The 18,216-nt window shown below is 38.9% G+C and overlaps 1 protein-coding gene across 5 annotated transcripts in view; it reads left to right on the top strand.

Annotated features, from left to right (window-relative positions):
- Positions 1-12,842: 12,842 nt before the first annotated feature.
- The window catches only part of COG6 (component of oligomeric golgi complex 6), a 101,676-nt gene continuing 96,302 nt past the window's right edge, over positions 12,843-18,216 (top strand). For all 5 annotated transcript variants that reach the window (XM_077974394.1, XM_001088372.4, XM_077974395.1 and 2 more), the window contains exons 1-3: positions 12,843-13,045; positions 16,566-16,709; positions 18,012-18,083. In XM_077974394.1, the coding sequence (XP_077830520.1) occupies positions 12,893-13,045; positions 16,566-16,709; positions 18,012-18,083 (369 nt within the window). In that variant the 5' untranslated portion in view covers positions 12,843-12,892. The remainder of the gene's footprint in view (positions 13,046-16,565; positions 16,710-18,011; positions 18,084-18,216) is intronic.

Consider the following 18,216-nt stretch of genomic DNA (forward strand, 5'->3'; position numbering starts at 1 on the left):
TTTGGCTTTGTTTTGTTTTTGATTGCTGTAGGCTGTCTCTATGCCAAGGATCAGCCTGAGACGTAAAGCCTACTCAGGTCTTTTCTGAGCCTGTGTCTTTTCCTGGGCATGTGGGGTAACTTTTTTGCTTTGAATGTTCTAGTTTTTAAGGTCTCACATCCAAAAGGGTGGGGGGGAGGAGAAAAATAGAGGAGGGAGGTTAAAGGGCACCAGCCCTTTAAATCCCTTGGAAGTCACTTCAGTTGGAGGGGGTGAAGCTTGCAATAATGAAGGGAGGATGTGACAGTGGCTATCCCCCCTCCATACTGGACTTCCATGATCAGAAGCAGCAATCAGCAATTAGAACACAAATTCCTGAAATTTGGAGGAGACAGTCCTTTTTGCCCACCTCGGCCTCTCACTGGGTACATACAAGATCCTCCAAAACTCCTCCTCACAGCTGCCTGCCACAGGGCTGGGGGTGAAGGATGGGTATCCACTACTGAAGAAAGAGCTGAAATTTACCAAAATTAAGTGGAATTTACCTTCCAAGCCTTCCTCTGGAATTTGCAAGCCTTGAATAGACTCCAAAATTCCAAAATAGTTACATCAGATAAACACTGTACAATTGTTTAGGTGTACAGACTAATTCCTGATGCTTCCTATTCCTCTATCTTCCCAAAATACGCTTTCCTGGAACTATTTTTTATGTCTAATTTTTCTACTCACACGTTTTTAATTTTACATAAATAAGAACACATGCTTTTGTTTTAGTGAAACCTTTTATTCTGTGGATCTCACCTTCCCCTACATGATCTCTCTCATTTCTTGGACAATCTGGTTTTTTTTCATGTTTATGTAATCATTTATATATCATGATATAAACAATGCTTGTCTATATCATTTATGGATATAAACAATGCTTGTTTATATCACTTATGGATATAAACAAGCATTTACATACAAATTTATAAAATATGCTTATATTAATATTCCTATACTTGCTAACTTAATATTTATACACTGTTCTATTCCAAAAATAAATTTAATGTAGCTCTTACACTCATTGAATAACTGAAGTTCCATATAGTGTATGGACATTCAAAAATGTTATAAACATACAGCTATTGCAAGCACATCATTTTAAAATATTAGAGAGTAGTTATTTCTAATGATAAATCAATATTATCTGAGGCATTTTGGGAAATAGTCCTTTCTTTGAATTAAAATTAACACTCTGATTGTCAGGGTATATTGTTTGCACCCTACTGGGAACAGACAGAAATATTAGGCTCAAAAATATGTATTCATTTTTCTGTGCAATGTCTATATTTTATGCTCATCTTTCTAACAGGGAAAACATCATTATGAAATTATTAATGTCGGCTGGGCAAGGTGGCTCATGCCTGTAATCCCAGCACTTTGGGAGGCCCAGGCAGGAGGATCATGAGGACAGGAGATAGAGACCATCTTGGCTAACACGGTGAAACCCCATCTCTACTAAAAGTACAAAAAAATTAGCTGAGCATGGTGGCACGTGCCTGTAGTCCCAGCTACTCGGGAGGCTGAGGCAGGAGAATCACTTGAACCCTTGAGGTGGAAGTTGCAGAGAGCCAAGATCGCACCACTGCACTCCAGCCTGGGCAACAGAGCACTCCTGCCTGGGCAACAGAGCAAGATTCCATCTCAAATAAAAAGGAAGGAAGGGAGGGAGGGAGGGAGAAAATTATTAATGTCATTGCTTATGGTGTTCTTTCATTATACTTAATTTAAATTATTTCTTACCTTTTGAAGGGTTTCATAATTTCAACAAATAATTAAGTTTGCTTGTTTGCTTTTTATTTTTAAGAAAGTTACCCTGTAAATTGACATGTATTTCTTCAGAAATAAAGGTCACTGAACATGTAAAGTTATAATACATCAAAAAATGTCATTTTCATTTTTTTACTTAAGAAAAAGGTGATATTAGCATCATTAAAGATTACAAAAAAAGACTTTGCCAGCCTGGGCACGGCGGCTCACACCTGTAATCCTAGGACTTTGGGAAGCCAAGGTGGGTGGATTGGCTGAGCTCAGGAGTTCAAGACCAGCCTGGGCAACATGGTGAAACCCTGTCTCTACTAAAATACAAAAAAATTAGCCGGGCATGGCGGTGTGCATCTGTAATCCCAGCTACTCAGGAGGTTGAGGCAGGAGAATTGCTAGAACCCAGGAGGCGGAGGTTCCAGTGAGCCGAGATTGCGTCACTGCACTCCAGCCTGGGCGACAGACAGAGCAAGACTCCACCTCTTAAAAAAAATAAATAAATAAAAAAACTTTGCTTCCTAAATTTGAATAGAAATGACATACATTAATTCAATGACTTTGAAAGAAAATTTCGTTATCATAACTTTATGTCAGACATGGTAAATATGTAGACACATACTTCATAAGTAATTTAAGTAATTTTTATTTTGATGTCAATTCCTGTCAGAGGCAGGTGACTCATAAGCTTTTTATTACTAATAACAGCAATAATGATGCTTATACTTTACTCTAAAAAACAGAAAATAGTTTTTAGACACAGCACTCTGACGAGTCAGCCCAGACTTATGCAGGAGAAAAAGAGCATTTCTCCTATATTGCCATCCACCTGATATGCTTTCTAGGTCAGAAGTCCCAGGAGATAGGATCTGGTTTAGGGGGTGCTGCCAGGATGACAAGATCTGGTTACTTTTTGTTCTCCAGGTTCTGAGACATGAAAATCAGTCTTTGGAATCCTCTCATCTTGATTAAAGAGTTGCTCTCCTGCCCGTTGAAAAAGGTGAAAAGTTTTCTCTGCTTTAGGATGATTAGAATATCCTGTTTTCACTCTATCAGATCTAAAGAGTAGGACTAGGCTCAATAACATGCTGTCCAAGTTTTATCAGGCCTCTCATGCCGAGATCCTGGGATGTCATAAAGGTTGGTGGGGGTGGGGGGGGCTCACCTATTGTCACTGCTTTCCCAAGCTTTTCTTTCTGCTCTTCTCTCCCCTGGTACAAAGCGCTGGCTGGTTTTCATGGCTCTGTTCCTTGGACTTATGATTGAATTACTTGTTCAGAATGAATCGCTCCATCTCTGCCACCAGACAGGTCTTTAAACAGACTTGTCACAGACCGCAAACCAAATAACCCTGGGGGTCAGCTATTCATGATGAAGGAAGTAATCATTCACAATCATCTGCTAATTGCTAGAGTGATTCAAATTTTGCTAACCAGTCACTGCTGACAGCTTTGCCTATGATAGGGTCTCCCCTGACTCAGGTCTTGCTGTTTCTTTGAAATCATTGCCTAAAGCTGACAAAAAAATCATATTTCATTAATATTTAAAATTAAAATTAATGGTTACTGTAACAAGCGACAGAATGCTGCTGCTGAATGCCATTGAATTTTTCATTAATATTAATTTGCAGTTTGTGGAGCAATGGCTTAACAACTGATCTACCCACATCTAATTCAAATATTGATTAACTGAGCCATAAATCTGTGCTCATGAAATACATTGCTTTTAACTGTCTATGTTTGATTTTATGGTCTTTCTTAGCATTTTCAAAATTTATCATGTTTCGGTAATAACATGTACTTTTTCTAGTCGGTTAATTAGCAAATATTTTCTAATTTGCTGATCAGCATAAATTTGTTTTAAGTTGCCAGGAATGACATAAAATTTTCCAATGATTTCTTACCTAAGGGCCTTATGTCCCTAATATCAATATTATCATCATTAACCATGATTTACTCAATATGTTTTAAGAACCTGGGGCTGACCTAACAAAATGATTTTCCTTAGTATGGGAAAATTATGCTATCAATTAGAAATTAGTAGGATATTTAATTTGAATTGTTTTTATTGATTGCAGTCATTAACTTCCACCATGTTTAAGATATTAACACACATGGGAGGCCGGGCGCGGTGGCTTAAGCCTGTAATCCCAGCACTTTGGGAGGCCGAGACGGGCGGATCACGAGGTCAGGAGATCGAGACCATCCTGGCTAACACAGTGAAACCCCGTCTCTACTAAAAAATACAAAAAAATAGCCGGGTGAGGTGGCGGGCGCCTGTAGTCCCAGCTACTCGGGAGGCTGAGGCAGGAGAATGGCGTGAATCTGGGAGGCGGAGCTTTCAGTGAGCTGAGATCCGGCCACAGCGCTCCAGCCTGGGCGACAGCGCAAGACTCCCTCTCAAAAAAAAAAAAAAGATATTAACACACATCATGTTTTTATTACTAGATGAAAATGTTACACAAATTTTAAACAGTAATTTAAAATTCACCACCTTGAACTGGATACTTTTGCACATTCCAAACACAAAACCTGCTTCCCATAAGAGAAGCAATACTAGAAGTAAATTGCCTTGCTGAGAAAACTATTGCCTGAGTGCTGGTTTCACTTTGTGGCACTGAGCATTTATTTATGAGCGTTTTTATCTCCAATGATCCTCTTAAAGGCCAGTTCTGATTGCTGACAGGCCACGTGCTTCCAGGGCTAAAGTTCATCAGGAGCTAAGAGTGGTGCTGCACAAAGGCTGGCCTGAGAGATGACTGTGCATTTCTGTGCCCTATGTTCCACGTCCTCTTCATTGTGGATCTTTGCATATTTTTAAGCAACCTCTAGTTTCTATGCTATTTTTCGCTCTAACCATCCCTAATCCAGTAACATACCTTTGTGTTTCCAAAACTAGAATAAGAGGATGTCACAAATAAGGGTCTGGGTGTGGTGATACCTGTAGTCCCAGCTACTTGGGAGGTTGAGGCAGGAGAATTGCTTGAACCCAGGAGGCAGAGGTGGCAGTGAGCCAAGATCGCACCGCTGCACTCCAGCCTGGGCTACAGAACAAGACTTTGTCTCAAAAAATAAAAATTAAAAATATGTAGGTGGAAGCATCTTCCAGAAGCTTTGGCTTTAATTGTAATGTTAATTGCCACATGATCTCTCAGAAGAGACTCTAACGCTGAATATTTCATGCACCATAAAAACGTGTGGTGCTAAAATCTGAATGTTTGTGTCCCTGCAAAATTCCTAAGTTGAAATCTTAATTCCCAAGTTAGAATTAGGAGGTATGGCCTTTGGGAGGTGATTAGACCATGAAGGTGGAGTTCTCATGATTGGGATTCGTGTCCTTGAAAAAGAGGTCTCAAAGAACTCACTAGCCACTTCCTTCTACCTGTGAAATTACGGTGAGAAGGAGCCATTTATGAACCAGGAGGCGGGCCCTCACCTGACTCTGAATATGCCAGTGCCTTGATCTTGGACTTCCCAGCCCCACAACTGTGAAAAATAAATTTCTGTTGTTTAAAAGCCCTCCAGTTTATGTATTTTGTTATAGTAGCCCAGATGGACTAATACAAGTGGGTTGTAGGAGCCAACATAAGGAGATGAAAGTTTGTGATGCATTTGTAGCCTAGCAAATGGAGTATGGCCAGAATGTCACAATCATTTGCAAGTGCCTAGAAATGAGGCCAGAGTGATAACATGAAATCTGATGATGAAGGTCTGATTATGAAGTCCTGTGTATACCATAATAAAACATTTGTTTATTTGATAACTGCCATCACAGTTTTTATTTTATTTCATTTTATTACTTTTTATCTTTTCTTCTGTTTTTTATTTTTTATTTTTATTTGTTTATTTATTTTTTCTTTTGAAGATCCCCACTGGATACCTGTTTCACAAACCATCATGGTTTTTAAGGCAAAAATAGTAATAGGACCAAATCTGTGTTTTAGAAAAATAATGCTGGTGTCAGCATGAAGGCAGTAAGAACTTGGTCAAGGCAACACCAACATAGAACACATTTGAATGTTTAGCTGCAAAAGTTTTTGCTTACATTCCAAGGGAGAGGTGTACACAACCAAAACCGAGAAAGCAATAATACAACCCTTTATTTTTTAGTCTTGCTCTGTTGCCCAAGCTGGAGTGCAGTGGCATGATCTTGGCTCATTGCAACCTCTGCCTCCCGGGTTCAAGAGATTCTCCTGCCTTAGCCTACAGAGTTGTTGGGAATACAGGTGCGCACCACCATGCCCAGCTAATTTTTGTATTTTTAGTAGAGAAAGGGTTTTGCTAAGTTGGCCAGGCTGGTCTCAAACTCCTGACCTCAAGCGATCCACCCACCTTGGTCTCCCAAGATGCTGGGATAACAAGCATTAGCAACAGTGCTCGGCCCAACCCTTTAAGTTAAATGCCCAATTAGGGGGTAGCTGGCTATGTTATCTGAATTAGCCATACATCCTTGGAAAGGTTTCTTTAGTCTTGGATTATTCATCAATAAGAGTACTGATTACATGATAATGTGGTAATGATCCTTATGTTGCAGGGTAGCTGTGAAGATAAAAATAGTGTATAATAAATTCTAGCACAGAGCCTGATTTACAATAAACATAGTTGCTAAATAATGGGAGCTACTGTTATCAACACAATGAAAAACGTAGAAGACTGAAAATTCTATGACTTACTAGACATAGCTTTAGTAAATGCCATATTATATTTTGATGAAGCCCCAGTTGCCAATACAAAGTGACTTCCTCTTATTTCAGAAGCCAAAGGGCAAGAAAGCTTAAATAACCCTCTAAAGCAATGGTGTCCAATCTTTTGGCTTCCCTGGACCACACATAAGATACACTAACACTAATGATAACTGACAATCTTAAAAAAAAAAAAAAAAATTGCAAAAAATCCATAATGTTTTAAGTGAGTTTACAAATTGTGTTGGGCAGAATTCAAAGTTGTCCTGGGCTATATCCATGCGGTCTGCAGGCCTCAGGTTGGACAAGCTTGATCTAAAGGAGAGGAGTAGGAGTTTGGAGAGGCCCTCCTTTCAACCTTTTCTTTTTATTTTCTTCCTTTTTTCTTTTTTTTCTTTTTTTTTTTTTTTGTTGTTTTTGTTTTTGTTTTTAGATGGAGTCTTGCTCTGTTGCCCAGGCTGGAGTGCAGTGGTGCAACCTTGGCTCACTGCAACCTCCGTCTCCCAGGTTCAAGCAATTCTCCTGCCTCAGCCTCCCTAGTGATTGAGATTACAGGGCACGCACCACCACATCTGGCTAATTTTTGTATTTTTAATAGAAACGGGGTTTTACCATGTTGGCCTCAAACTCTTGACCTCAAGTGATCTGCCCACCTTGGCCTCCCACAGTGCTGGGGTTACAGGGGTGAGCCACCACATCTGGCCTCAACCATTTCTTAAAAGGTAAGAATCTCCACATTTCACTCTATTGCATGGTTCTTCTGTCATTTGCTCTTTTACATGCATGTATTTGTTCTCCCATTAAATTGAAATATTTAGGTCAGAGCATATCTTTTAATTCTTTTAATGTTCTACTACTTTATGGAGCTTACTATAAAAATTATCTTTCACATTTTCACTAAAAGACTTTATTTTCAAAAATACACAAATACGTACACACATGTCTCTGATGAGGCACACCTGAACATTTATTTTAACTCTTGACAAATACTGATTTTAAGTTCTTACAATTTATAGTTAGCCTCATAAAAATACACTTAAGCATTTAAAACATATAATAATTTCCCTGTTTTCATGTTACCACATATTATTTTAATTCATAAATTATCTCATTTACTTTTTTACAATTGTTAATTCAGAGAATTAGAAATAAATAAGAAAAGTGGGTCATAGTTACTCTACCTTAATAATGTCTGTTAATATATTTAGTAATACATGAATAAGACTAGAAAATTTCAATCCGTTTAGAAAGGTACAAAATGGGAAATGGAAGCCTTCCTTCCACTGGAATGTCATCCTGAAAAAAAAAAATCTAAATTTCTATGTATCTCTCCATTTCATGCCTGTAAGTGATCTCACCATGCATACATAATACAGCTTACTTTTTCACATAATATATTGTGTAATTCTTTGAAGGTTAACATTTAAATCTCCTTCATAGCAGATAACATTTGCATAGTATTCTGCTGAATGAATGAGTGCATCATAATTTATTTGTTCAGTCCTCTATTGATAGACACTTTGGTTGTCTCTCTTTCCTCCTCCCTCCCTTAGTCTCTCCTTCCTTCCCTCCTTCCTTTCTCTTTCTCTTTCTGCCTCTCTTTCTCCCTTCCTTCCTTCCTTTCTCTTCATTTCTCTCTCTGTCTCTATTTTTCTCTCTATTATGAACCATGATATGATAAATATCTTTGTTTATATACTGTGGCAAGTAGTTGCATTATATCCATGGTAAATGCCTAGCAGGAAGAGTGCCAAGTTACGAGGACACTCAGATAGCCCCGTGGGAAGGCCCATTTGGTGAGGAATGGAGCCTCCTTCTAATAAGTAGCATATGCCAGTCACATGAGTTTGCCACCTTGAAGTGAATCCTCCAGCACCAATTAAGCTTTCAGATGACTGCAGTCCTAGTAATATCTGATTGCAGCTTCATGAGAGACCCTGAGCCTAAACCACCTAGCCAAGTCACTCTTGATTTCCTGACTCACGGAAGCCATGATGGTTTTTTTTTTTAAATATACTAGTTTTGGGGTAACATGTTAAGCACTATCAGATAACTAAAATACTTATGGCTTGGAACAGTGGTTGTCAACCCTGGACAGTTTTGCCCTTCAGGGACATTGGCAATGTCTGAAGACATTTTGATCGTTCTACCTGGGGAGGATGCTACTGGCATTTAGTGGATAGAGGGCAGGAATGCTGCTAAACAGCCTACGGTGAACAGAAGAGTTCCCAACAACAACAACAAAATACGCAGCCCCAAATGTCAATGGTGCCAAAGTTAAGAAATCCTGAATCCTAGGATAACGTAAATAACATATTTTAAATAAGGTCTCACTCTGTCAACCAGGCTGGTGTGCAGTGGCATGATCTCGGCTCACCGCAACCTCCGCCTTCTAGGTTCAAGCAATCCTCCCACCTCAACCTCCTGAGTAGCTAAGACTACAGGGGCGTGTGGTACCGTGCTTGGCTAAATTTTTGTATTTTTCTAGTGACAGGGTTTCTCTGTCTTGTCTAGGCTAGTCTCAAACTCCTGGGCTCAAGCTATCTGCCTGCCTCAGCCCCCAAAAGTACTAGGATTAGAGAGGTGAGCCACCATGCCCGGCCCAAATATTTTCTTTCTTTCCTTCTCCTTTTGTCTCCTTTCTTTCCTTTTCTTTTCTTTTCTCCCCCCTCCACCCCCATCTCGCTCCCTCCCTCCAGCCCTCCCTCTCTTTCTTTCTTCTTTTTTTTTGGTGACAGATTCTCACTCTGTTACCCAGGCTGGAGTGCAGTGGTGCAATCATGGCTTACTGCAGCCTCAACCTTCTAAGATCAAGTGATCCTCCCACTTCAGCCTCCCAACTAGCTGGGATACAAACATGTACCACCACAACTGGCTATTTTTAAAAATTTTTTGTAGAGGTGGAGTCTCTTGATGTTGCCCAGGCTGGTCTCGTATTCCTGGGCTCAAGTGATCCTCCTGCCTCTAACTCCCAAAGTGTTGGGATTACAGGTATAAACCACTGTGCCTTGTCTCTATATCTTTTTCTTTTCTTCTTCTTCTTCTTCTTTTTTTTTTTTTCAAGGAAGGAGTCTTGTTCTACTATCCAGTCTGGAGTGCAGTGGCACAATCTTGGTTCACTGCAACCTCTGCCTCCCGGTTGAAGTGATTCTCCTGCCTCAGCCTCCCGAGTAGCTGGGATTACAGGCATGACCCACCGCACCTGGCTCCATATCGTTTTTAATCTTGGATTTTTAATCACTTTTACAGGCTCTTCAATGCTAACTGATGAAGCAAATCCTAACCAATGTAAAAACATATTTTTGCAATGAGATGCTAATGAGTCACACAACCTCTTCTGCAAGCTAGTTAAATTCCAAGATCCTGTACTTTTTGGAGTTTTGGAAAACAATATGTGAAATAGGTTATTATTTTAATTCTAACAATTTTTCTGTAGATCCTTCTGGATTATCTAGGGACACAATTGCATCATCTGGAAAAAGTGTGAATTTAAAAAATTCTCTCAAATTTTTATGACTTTTTTCTTAGTTTATTATTCTGGTTTGAGCCTCTAGTGAAATAATGCATAGCAGTGATAGTGGACCATTTTTGTCTTATTCTTGATGTCAAGGAGAAAGTTTTAAATATTTCCTTAGGTGTGATGTTTGTCATAGGGTCTTTTTTTTTTTTTTTTTTTTTTGGATATACTCTCAATCCAATTAAGGAAGTCCCTTTCTATTCAAATTGCTAAGGGTTTGCTTGTTTTTTCAATCATGAATGGAAATTGGATTTATCATTTGCTTTTTCTCAATCTATAGAAAAGCTCACATGGGAGAAAGAATAGTCTTTTCAGCAAATGGTGTGGGAGAGGACTAAATATCCACATTTAAAACAATAAAACTGGATCCCTACCTAACATCCATACACAAAAATTAGCTCAAGGTACAAGATAGACTTTAATATAAGTGCTGAAAATATAAACTTTTACTAGGTTGGTGCAAAAGTAATTGCAGTTTTTGCCACTACTTTCAATGGCAAAAACTGCAATTACTTTTGTGCCAATGTAATAGAAGAAAACACAGGAATAAATTTTTGTGGTCTAGGTTGGGTAATCATTTCTTGAATAAGGCACCAAAAACACAAATAATAAAAAAGAAAATTGATAAGTTGCACCTCATCAAATTAAGATCAATTGTGCTTCAAAGGCTGCCACTGAGAAAGTGAAAGGACAAGCAAAAGTAGTAAAAAATATTTTCCAATAAATCATTAAGACTAGTATCCAGAATATATAAAAAATTCTTACAACTCAATATCATTAGTCTGTTTATATGAAATGTCCCAAACTGGCTATCTATAGGGACAGAAAGCAGATTTGTGCTTTCCTAGGGTGGTAGAGAAGGGAAAATGGGGAGTATTTGCTAATGGGTAGAGTTTTCTTCTTAAAGTAGTGAAAATGTCTTAAAATTAGATGATGGTGATATTTGCTGACTCTGAAATTAAACTAAAAGTTGTCATATTTTATACTTTAAACAGGTGAAGTTTATGGACTCACCGCAGGCTTGAGCTCAAGTGATACTTCCACCTCAAACTTCCAAGTAGCTGGGACCACAGACATGCCACCACACCTGACTCGTTTTTGTATTATTTTTCTTTTTCTTTTTTTTTTTTTTTGTAGAGACAGTGTCTCGCTATGTTGCCTAGGCTGGTCTTTAACTCCTGAACTCAAGCGATCCCCCTGCCTCAGCCTTCCGAAAGTGCTGGGAATACAGGTGTGAGCCATCACACCTGGCCTAAAAAACAGCTTTGAGATGAAACTTGCATGTCATACAATTCATTCATTTAAAGTGTACAGTTCAGTGGTTTTTAGTATATTGACAGAGTTGTGCAGCCATCACCACAATTTAGCTTTAGAGTATTTTCATCTCCCCCAAAACTAACCTGTACAATGAGCTGGTACTCCCCATTCCCTCTTCCCAATACTCCTCTTCCCAGAACCACTAATCTATTTTCTATCTCTGTGGATTTACCTATTTGGGAGATTTCACATAAGGAAGTCATACAATATGTGATATCTCATGACCACTCCTGACTTGGCATGCTATCATTGTCATTCCTTTGAACTGTACATATTTGCAAACTCCACATTATATTATTGCTTTATATAGTCAAGATTCATTTGGATATATACACCTTAGGAACACCTTTGATATTTTAGTTTTGGTTACACTGAACTTAAATTTATCCGTGAAAAAGACATCTTACAATATTGAGTCTTCCTGTTGAAGAGAACAATATATTTTTTCATTGATTTAAGTTGTATGTTCTCCCAGTAGCACTTTAAAGTTTTATTCATCTAGGTTCTCTGTAGTTTTTGTTGAATACATACCTAGATATTGCTGCTTTTTGTATATTTTTTTCTTTTGGATAGTTGAGCCTTCTCGTCTTTATTAGAGTAGAGATGAGTGGTTTTGTCAGTGCTTTCTTTATGTGACCTGTGTAATATGTAATTTTCCCTTAAGTCTGATATACAATATAAATAGGTACATAGATATATATGAAACAAGGAAAATTGATGACAAGAGCCAAATAGTGTTTCTGACAAATAATTCACAGAAGTCCAGGATTTTATTTTGATTCAAATTTTAAAAAATGAGAGAAGAAAGAAAAAAAAAGATGTTTGTTTTTCAGCGTTTCCTGGGAGGTTTTCTCAATTTGTTACTTTCTTATCCATTACTTTACAGTTTCATGGGCTCTGGTTCATTTGTGTCAGACCCAAGTTCATCTTGTTTTGAAGCCTGTACACTTACACACTTTTCTTGTAACTGGGAATGATTTCTCCTCACATTCTGATTCTCCTTCGAATCTCAGTTTAAGTGTCAACTCCTCTCCAAACCTCCCTGAGTGAAGTGGGCCTTTTCCTCCATTTTCTTTCACTGTACTACTTCATGCCCTGAGCACTCATCACAACCTAATAACATCTATTAACTGCTTTGTCTGTTTCAGACATACAATGTAGATTCTCCAGTGCCTACCAGAGTACTTGGCACATACTATGCCTTCAGCACATAATTTTCAAAAAAATGAATTCAGATAAGGCAAATTTAATTTAAACGTCTAGTTAACTTATACTGAATGTATATGCCAGGCACAAGTCTTGGTGTATTTTACATATTACATTTGGCTGTCATCTAATTAGCTCAGAAGCTCGCAGACTCACAGTTCCAAAGTCCTCTCTAATCCTAGCAATTTTCTCCTCCCACCCGAGGGTCTTGTCCCGCCCCCCACATCTTCTTCAACCCTCACCCTTCTGGGAGCCCAGGCAGGGTTACCCGGTGGAGCCTTCCGGGACCGATGCGCATGCGCGGCCGATCTGCACATGCGCAATATTCGCGCTGCCGCCGCTGTCCCTGCCTGGTTGAGGTGGCAGCAAGGGGCGGGACGCGCAGCGCTATGGCCGAGGGCAGCGGGGAAGTGGTCGCAGTGTCTGCGACTGGGGCTGCCAACGGCCTCAACAATGGGGCAGGCGGGACCTCGGCGACGACCAACAACCCGCTGTCGCGCAAGCTGCATAAGATCCTGGAGACGCGGCTGGACAACGACAAGGTAACCGGGGCTGGTGGGGCCGGAGGCACAGGTTCCCGCGGGGCTGAGCCGGGCCAGGGGCGGTGTCTGTCAGGGACCCACCGCGGTCTCCCTCGTCCCGGCCGCAGAGCGACCGCGAGTGACCCCAGCCCTGCGGGCTCCGCTGCTCTGCGGGCGCCGGGGGTGGGGGGTGGGGTGAGAAAGGGGAGCCCCAGTAACCTTCGGAAAAGCGAAGGGGTTTCCTGTGTGTTCTCTCCACCTGAAAAGGTGCCTTCAAGACTCTCTGGATGGGATTGGTGAACTGCGGCGCCTCGAAAGGTGCCCTCCATACACTCCCGGAGGTGTTTGGCGGTGAGAGCCGGGAGACAGGAGGAGAGCACAGGACGGGATAGGAAATACATGCAGAAGAGCAGATTCCAAGATAAGGCAGTGCGAATGGGGGTCAGGAGACCAAGAGAGCATTGGTAGGGATAAGGGAGCGTTTCCGCCGACAAGTGACAACAGCTACAATAATTTGCAGCGGGAAAGAACTACCTTTGCCCATGGCTGAAATGAAGTTATATCTACTAGTTTTTTTTTTGTTGTTAGCCAAGCGCTATGATTTGTGGGCTCAGGCTGTATTTCTTTAGAAGATAGACCGCATGCTCTCTCCCAAGTACCTCCTGACACTTAAGTTGGACTTTACAGTTGCTCACATACCCAGCCATCTCTTCTGTGTCCATGAGTCGCTAGGTAAATTGATCATGACAGTGTAACATAAAGAAGAACATATGTCAAAGTTAGAGAGTTTTACAGCTGAATGTGTAGGTAACTGAAAAATAGCTGTCAATAACAATTTGACTCCGGTATGTAACAAAATAACATTGCAATGTAATGAATAAGAAAGAAGGGCTCTGGGGGCTGCCACTTATTAGATAGAACCACTACATTTGTGCATTATGATTTGAGTAAGTCCCTTCACTAATCTCAGCTTCCGTTTAGGAATTAGGAATACTGCTAGTAACTTTCTCATGGTGGTTATTTGAGGACTCAGTGAGAGACTCCAGGTAAAGTCCTTTGCAAAGAGCCTGGCACTTACTGTTTCTTAACAAATATTTTATCATAAAATTTATGAAGTGTTTAATGTATCTCGTATTGATATTTATTATATCATTTAAGACTGCTACTTATTTTGATGTAGATAACATGGCCTTCTTTTTTTTTTTTTTTTTTTTTTTTTTTGAGACAGAGTTTCGCGCTTGTTGCCCAGGCTGGAGTGCAGTGGTGCAATCTCGGCTCACCCCAACCTCCGTCTCCCGAGTTCAAGTGATTCTTCTGCCTCAGCCTCCTGAGTAGCTGGGATTACAGGCATGCACCACCACACCCGGCTAATTTTGTATTTTTAGTAGAGATGGGGTTTCTCCTTGTTGGTCAGGCGGGTTTCGAACTCCAGACCTCAGGTGATCTGCCCGCCTCGGCCTTCCAAAGTACTGGGGTTACAAGGCGTGAGCCAGAGGACCTGGCCACATGACCTTCTTTTTACCATGAGGAAAATAAAGCATGGAGAGAGTGCAGCTAGGTTGTCATACAACTAGTAACTGGTGGAACTGTAATTTACATTTGAGTCTGTGATTTCGTTCATTCAATATTACTGACTACTTCTTTGAACCAGACCTAAGGACATTTCAAGGCTATAGTCAAAAGAAACTGCTTCACTTTATGGGTTTTTTTTTTTCTTTTTCTTTTTTTTTTGGTATGGTAAGTATTTATAGTTGTAAACATATTTTTGCTTCCCCTTAAATATTAAGTTGGATTTATATAAATAGCTTTACTATTTTTGTCAATCCAGCCAATATTTCAAAATAACATAACAGAAACATGAAAGGGTAAGCCTACTAGAATATATAGTAGTAGAGGTGTAGACATGTATATCTGCAAAATTTAGGGTACTATGGGGTGTCCTGGGCTTGGTTCTCTGCTCTCTCCTCCTTTCATGTTCTCTCTGTGAGAAAAATCTTGTACTTTCATAATTTTAAGTAGTAAAAAGCATGATTACTCTCAAATTTATGACTGTGTTTCTGACGTAGACTGAGCTCCAGATTTGTAGAATCAGTTGTCTATACTGTACTTCCAATTGGATACTGATTGACATCATAGAACTTAACATGGGCGGAACTCTTGATTCTTCCCTAAACTGGTTCCACTCTCGCTAAAGAACATCACCATTTACCCCGTCAAGCAAGAAGCATATGAGTAATTTTGGATTCTTGTCACTTTTTTTTTTTTTACATCTCCTGTCAAATCCACAAACGTATCCTACTTTGAAAAAAATTTTTGGAATATCTTTTTTTTTTTTTGAGACCACGTCTCACTCTGTCACCCAGGCTAGAGTCCAGTGGAGAGAACGTGGCTTTACTGCAGCCTCGATCTTGTGGGCTCAAGCGATCCTCCTGCCACGGCTTCCCAGGTAGCTAGGTCTACAGGCACATGCCACCATACCTGGCTAATTTTTTGATTTTTTGTAGAGATAGGTCCTCACTATGTTACCCAGGCTGGTCTTGACCTCCTGGCATCAAACTATCCTCCCAACTTGACCTCCCGAACTGCTGGGATTACAGATGTAAGCCACTGTGCCATGTTTTGGAATATCTCTTTTTCATTTGTACTACTGCCATCTTGGTCTAAGCCACTATCAAACCACACTTGGATTATTTTAGTTTTTTCTCTTTCCTACCTCCTTTCTTGTACCCCTCTACCATTCATTTCCCTTACAAAGTTGAATACACTTTTATAAATGTAAATTGTATTATATTACTCCGCCGCCTAAAATCGTAATAATTTCTCATAGCTTCAGTCATAGTGGCCTTCCTTCTACCACTTTAGGGTCTTTGTACTCACTGTTTGCTCTCTCTGTGGAAGGCGTTGTCTCCATGACTGGCTGTTGCCTACCACTGAGGCCTCAGTTCACAGTCACTTCAGAGAGGCCTTCGCCTTTAAGTTCTTCCAAGTTCTGCTTCCAGTTATTCAGTTTCTAGCCTGGAGGCTTCCAGTACTTATTCTTAAATAGATCGTTCCAGAGATAGTTTAATGTGTACCTTATATATGTGTAAACTAGGTATACGCAAGGAAATATGCATGTATATATTCCTTTTAAGTTTTTAACTGTTGGTATTATAACTGTTTCTATGCCTTGATGTTTCACTTACCATATCTCAAAGCTTATACTATGTAAGTGCATAAAGATTTTTTTTTGTAAATAAGTATATCATAATTTATTTAACCAATCCCTTTTAGATGGACTTTTAGATTATTTCTAGTCTTTGCAATTCCAAACAATTCTGCAATGAATAATCTTGTATATGTAACACTATACACAAGTAAGTAGACCCTTATTATGTTCTGGAAATAAGCATGCTTCAGTAATTTGAAGGTCCTTCAATATTTTTTGGATTGTTTAATGAAAACAAATCATTTGAAAATGATTTCATTACATTTTGTCTTGAGATTAGGAAAACATTTAAAAATTAGTTCCAGTAATTGTCTTCTGTTACCAATTGTATAGGAGATGTTAGAAGCTCTCAAGGCACTTTCAACCTTTTTTGTTGAAAATAGTCTGAGAACTCGAAGAAATTTACGTGGAGATATTGAACGTAAAAGTTTAGCCATCAATGAAGAATTTGTAAGCATTTTCAAGGAAGTGAAGGAGGTATGTAAACTCTTTTCATTTAGCATATATTGAGAACTTACTGTTATGTCTGACTCTGTGCTAAGTATTTTTTTGAATTAGATTGATATATTTGCTATTCGTATACTATGCCCAAATAGAAAACTTAGCTAATTTCTCTTGCTGCATTTGGGTCTTTATTTGTATTAATGTGATTTATGAATCTGTGACTTCCACAAATATTAATTCTTAGAAAGTTGTAACATTGTTCTAGAAGATTATCTTAGGAATTTTAGCTTTTTTAACAAAAATATTAACATTTCCCTGAATGGCTTTCCAATAGAAATATCCCCTCATCGAATAAACCTCTCTTGGATAACAACTTCTCTATTGGAGATTAATTAGAATTGAGTTACTTTTACTATATTCTAAAATATGAAAATTTCAGATTAATATCAGTAACTTCAATGTATTAATAATGATTCATCATACTTGAGAGTATAGTCCACTCGCCATAGAGTGAAAATAAATTTTGTTTATGTTATTATATCTTATTTTTTATGTAATATTTTTATTAACTGTATTAATACATTGTAATAGTAATATATTTCTCTGTGAGTTATGGAAGTGTTGCACATGGTTTCAATGAGTGTTCAATAAAAATAGATTGTTTTAACACCTTGGTAGATTTTTATTGACTGAAGACTAATAATTTGGAAAGGATTTCTTTTTATTACATTAGAGATGGAATCTTGCTATGTTGCCCAGGCTGGAGTGCAGTGGCTGTTTCCAGATATGATCACAGTACACTATAGCATCGAACTCCTGGGCTCACTCAATTCTCGCACCTTAGTCTCCCAAGTAACTGGGACTACAGGTGTGTGCCACCATGCCTGGCTCTTTTAAACATCATTTCCTACTAAAAGGAACAATCTTATCAGTATCAGAAAGCAAAGATGCTATCTGAGACTATTGGATAAATGTCAAAAGGACTTTGGAGCTAATATGAAGAGGATTCTTCTACTGGCCAAATATAGGACTATTTAAACATCAATAAGAATAACTGCAATTGAATAACTCTAGGAATAAAGGGATATTCAGTTTTATAAAGCATTTGCCATTTTCCTGTGGTCATATTCTCTAAAAGGAATGTACTATTTTCTTTACAGTTTTTCTAACACTAGATGTTATTCTTTTTAATCATTTCCAGTTTTAAATATGGGATCTCTTGTCATACCTTGACCAAAAAAAAATTTATGTAACTAAAATAAGGATTTAGCTAAGAGAAGAGAACCTTCTTCTTACTGTATATATGATGTATGATGTTACTTTTCTCCTTTTCAGGAACTTGAAAGCATAAGTGAAGATGTTCAAGCAATGAGCAACTGTTGTCAAGATATGACAAGTCGACTACAGGTATTGTATAATGGCCAGATTTTGGCATAGTTCCTGCTATAAACTTTCAAAAATTATTAGGTCTACAAAATGTATAGATATCTAATCCATAATGCCCTGTAGGAAATTTGGGTATAAATATAATCCTTATTTT

This window comes from Macaca mulatta, chromosome 17 (assembly GCF_049350105.2).
Source record: "Macaca mulatta isolate MMU2019108-1 chromosome 17, T2T-MMU8v2.0, whole genome shotgun sequence".
In the NCBI taxonomy this organism is placed as follows: domain Eukaryota; kingdom Metazoa; phylum Chordata; class Mammalia; order Primates; family Cercopithecidae; genus Macaca; species Macaca mulatta.